Raw genomic sequence first — 3,017 nt, 5'->3', positions numbered from 1 at the left:
GATTTGATTGACTACTTTCAGCTACATTAAGTACAAGTATTTTGAACGATTTGATTGACTACTTTCAGCTACATTAAGTACAAGTATTTTGAACGACTTGATTGACTACTTTGTGTGTAAAGTGCGTATGAAAAATACTAATAATGCTAAATTAATTTTGTTACTAATCGATACAGGTCCCAATATATAGATTTCTTAATCACAATCATAAAAGTCAAGTGTCGGTCGGTCAGTCAGTCGGTCACACTCAATTTCTCCGAATTTCGTGAGTTACACGAGTCCAATACCACTTTTTCTCCTATAATACTCCCTCTTTCATTGCCCGTTCCCATTTTAGTTTAATTCAGTCGCTAATATAGGCGCAAATAGCTCCTGACTTTCGGCACTTTTTCTGCTATATAAAAGCCCGTCAAGGAGGGAGTTATTATACCAAGGATTTATTTAGCACCGAGGGAATTTAATTTGCCATTTGTTATTAAGAGAAGTTTTTGAACGATGATCGAATATTTACAAGAAATGTGGTTTTAAGAGAACTATTGCAATAATGTAAATGATGTGATAGGAAAATAACCGTGTTCAAACTACCAAGAATACTGTAAATATAACTTCCTACGCGTCTTGAAATGGTAAATTGTCCTCCCCTCTTCAATTCCCGTTGACCTCTACCATGTGTTTTATTTTGGTCAACTCATGCTAAATTATGTTACGCATGTTGTCATCAACCGTTATAAATACGTTCTGGTAATACAAGATCATCATTTTATTGATAGACTTTCACCCCCAAATAGCGATTTGTTTTATATCATTTACTACTGATAACGAGTATTTTTTTTTTCGCCTTTTACTAAACTTAATGTAAAAGACTGACCAAGAAATAACAAAAAAAGAGTAAAATCACTTATTTACTATGCAAAATACATAATAATTTTGTATATAAATCGTTTTAAAAGAAATGCCGATGAGATGTATATAATCTCATATAATTGATTGGTAATTCTAGGTTTAATTGGAAGTTGGGTTGTAAAACGTACAGCCCTCAACTACGTAAGCACGTATTGGCTTTATTTTAAATGTGCCAAATACTTTTTGGACAGTCTAATGTAATGGATAGAAAATACGGATAGATATGGATCATAGACGGAATATACGTACATGTAAAGATATAGAAAGAAAGGATGGACGTTTTAGTGTTATTATTTAACGGCAGTTAAAATTATTCGCTGTTAAAAACTAGACAGACTAAGGTGGGTCATGTGATTGGTCTGGGAAAACCTAAAATAATAATAATTTCAGGAAGTTGAATGTTAACTATGATATCACATGTCAGTTCTAGAACCTTATCACCGGAAATGCTCCCATAAACATAGTCAGTGTAATAAAAGAGAGCCAACGTAAAGGATGTAACTATATGACAACTCAGCGTACTAATTAAAGCCTAAGTCTTGTTTACTACCAAGAAAGAAGATAGTTCTAAAATACGACACAAGTTTTAAAAAAAACTATTTTTGTGACATTAAACGCTGTAAACCGTTTTTTTTTCTATAGTAGTCCACACTGGTAGAATTATTAAATATTTCTTTTTGTTGGACAATATCGACTGTACATTTCGTCACTTATTTGTAATACTTTGTGTAAATGTTAGTTAAGTGATTTAATATAACTGAACATGCGAAGGACGTCAACTTTTCAAGAACATATAATCTTTTGATTGGTTGCTTTTTTTACTTTGCTTTTTGTGGGTGCTCTGGGGCTTTGCTAGAAGTTAGTTTCTGAGTGGTAAAACTTTATAGTAGGGTGGCTGCGAACCTGGAGAACTAAGAAAATTTGTATCATTTGAGAAACGAGTAAAAAAATTATGAAAATTTTGCTCCACGTTTTATTATCTCGGAAAATGTATATGCACGCAAAGCATGCTGGTTATAAAGATATGATAGTTATTGATATTATGGTGCTATACTTACGATCAGACATTTTAGTATTTTATTAGATGATAATTACCTAATCCTTGATATTTGATAGATTAGATCAAATATTATTTTATAAATATGGAAGCAATATCTTTGTTTGAATATTTGTTTCAATAGTACCATTTTTTCTGAAGCTTTGTTTACCATTAATAACTAGGTTACAAGCTGAAGTTTAGTTAATTATGTAGAAGTATGAGGAAAAGTTGAAATATCATTGTGTCGTACGTGCGTGTATACACGTCTGCAATACCTGTAAGTGAAGAAAAACATGTTTGTAAAGAATATGGTCGCTCTAAAGGGACTTTTATGGCACTAATGACGCAAGTATAACAGAGCTTACAGTTTAAAAGAAATTAAAAATTAATACGAAATGACTGGAATTATTTTATCAGTTGCTGTAAACTTTGCATTATAGAAAAGTAAATTCAGGATTAACGTCAGCGCTTGTTTAATAAAGGTTGTTAGGGTTTGATGAACTATATATGAAACGAATTGTTTGATATAACCTATTATTATCCGCTTTCTCTTGTCATTTTGAATTTTTTCTAAAGGCGTATTCGTTCTAGGTTGTACTAAAGTAATGGGGAGAATGGATGGTGCGATATTCGATGACACAGATATGAGCGAAGGAAGAGTTGTGATTTATCTGTAAGTATTGTTTTAATTCAGAGAATAATAGCTTTAAGTGATTAATTTAGCAAAAAAGAGAATTATTTAAACATTTCATATGTAATTATATAGGTTTCTAATAAAACGGTTTTTAGAAACTATTTCAATTCTGTTGTAAACCGTTTGGTTAATTTCAAATTTTGTCATTTTCGCCTAGAATTAGAAAACATCGGTCGTTGTTGGTGCAGGTTCATAAAGCTGTATGAAAATTGAGAGAAATGCGTATTATACATTTTATGTCAGTGATACATTCATGTAATTGATTAATTATTAAGTTATTTAAATAAATATACATACAAAGTAATAATTATCTTTACTACTTAAACACTCATTAACAGTGTTGTAAATCTGTAAATTAACTCTTGGGGGGAGAAATTGGTT

General features: G+C 31.1%; 1 protein-coding gene across 12 annotated transcripts in view; it reads left to right on the top strand.

Annotated features, from left to right (window-relative positions):
* The window catches only part of LOC106469775, a 61,797-nt gene that overhangs the window by 55,151 nt on the left and 3,629 nt on the right, over nt 1–3,017 (top strand). For 11 of the 12 annotated variants that reach the window (XR_002613048.1, XR_002613060.1, XR_002613053.1 and 8 more), the window contains one exon: nt 2,534–2,615. Coding sequence is in view for 2 of the 12 variants with exons in the window: in XM_013930288.2 (XP_013785742.1) it covers nt 2,548–2,615 (68 nt within the window). In the remaining 10 variants the exon portion in view is untranslated. Of the gene's footprint in view, nt 1–2,518; nt 2,616–3,017 lie in introns of all 12 variants that reach the window. The other variant, XM_022399094.1, reaches the window with a different exon arrangement.

This window comes from Limulus polyphemus, unplaced genomic scaffold (genome assembly GCF_000517525.1).
Source record: "Limulus polyphemus unplaced genomic scaffold, Limulus_polyphemus-2.1.2 Scaffold98, whole genome shotgun sequence".
Taxonomy (NCBI): domain Eukaryota; kingdom Metazoa; phylum Arthropoda; class Merostomata; order Xiphosura; family Limulidae; genus Limulus; species Limulus polyphemus.
This window is presented reverse-complemented; position numbering and strand designations above follow the sequence as displayed.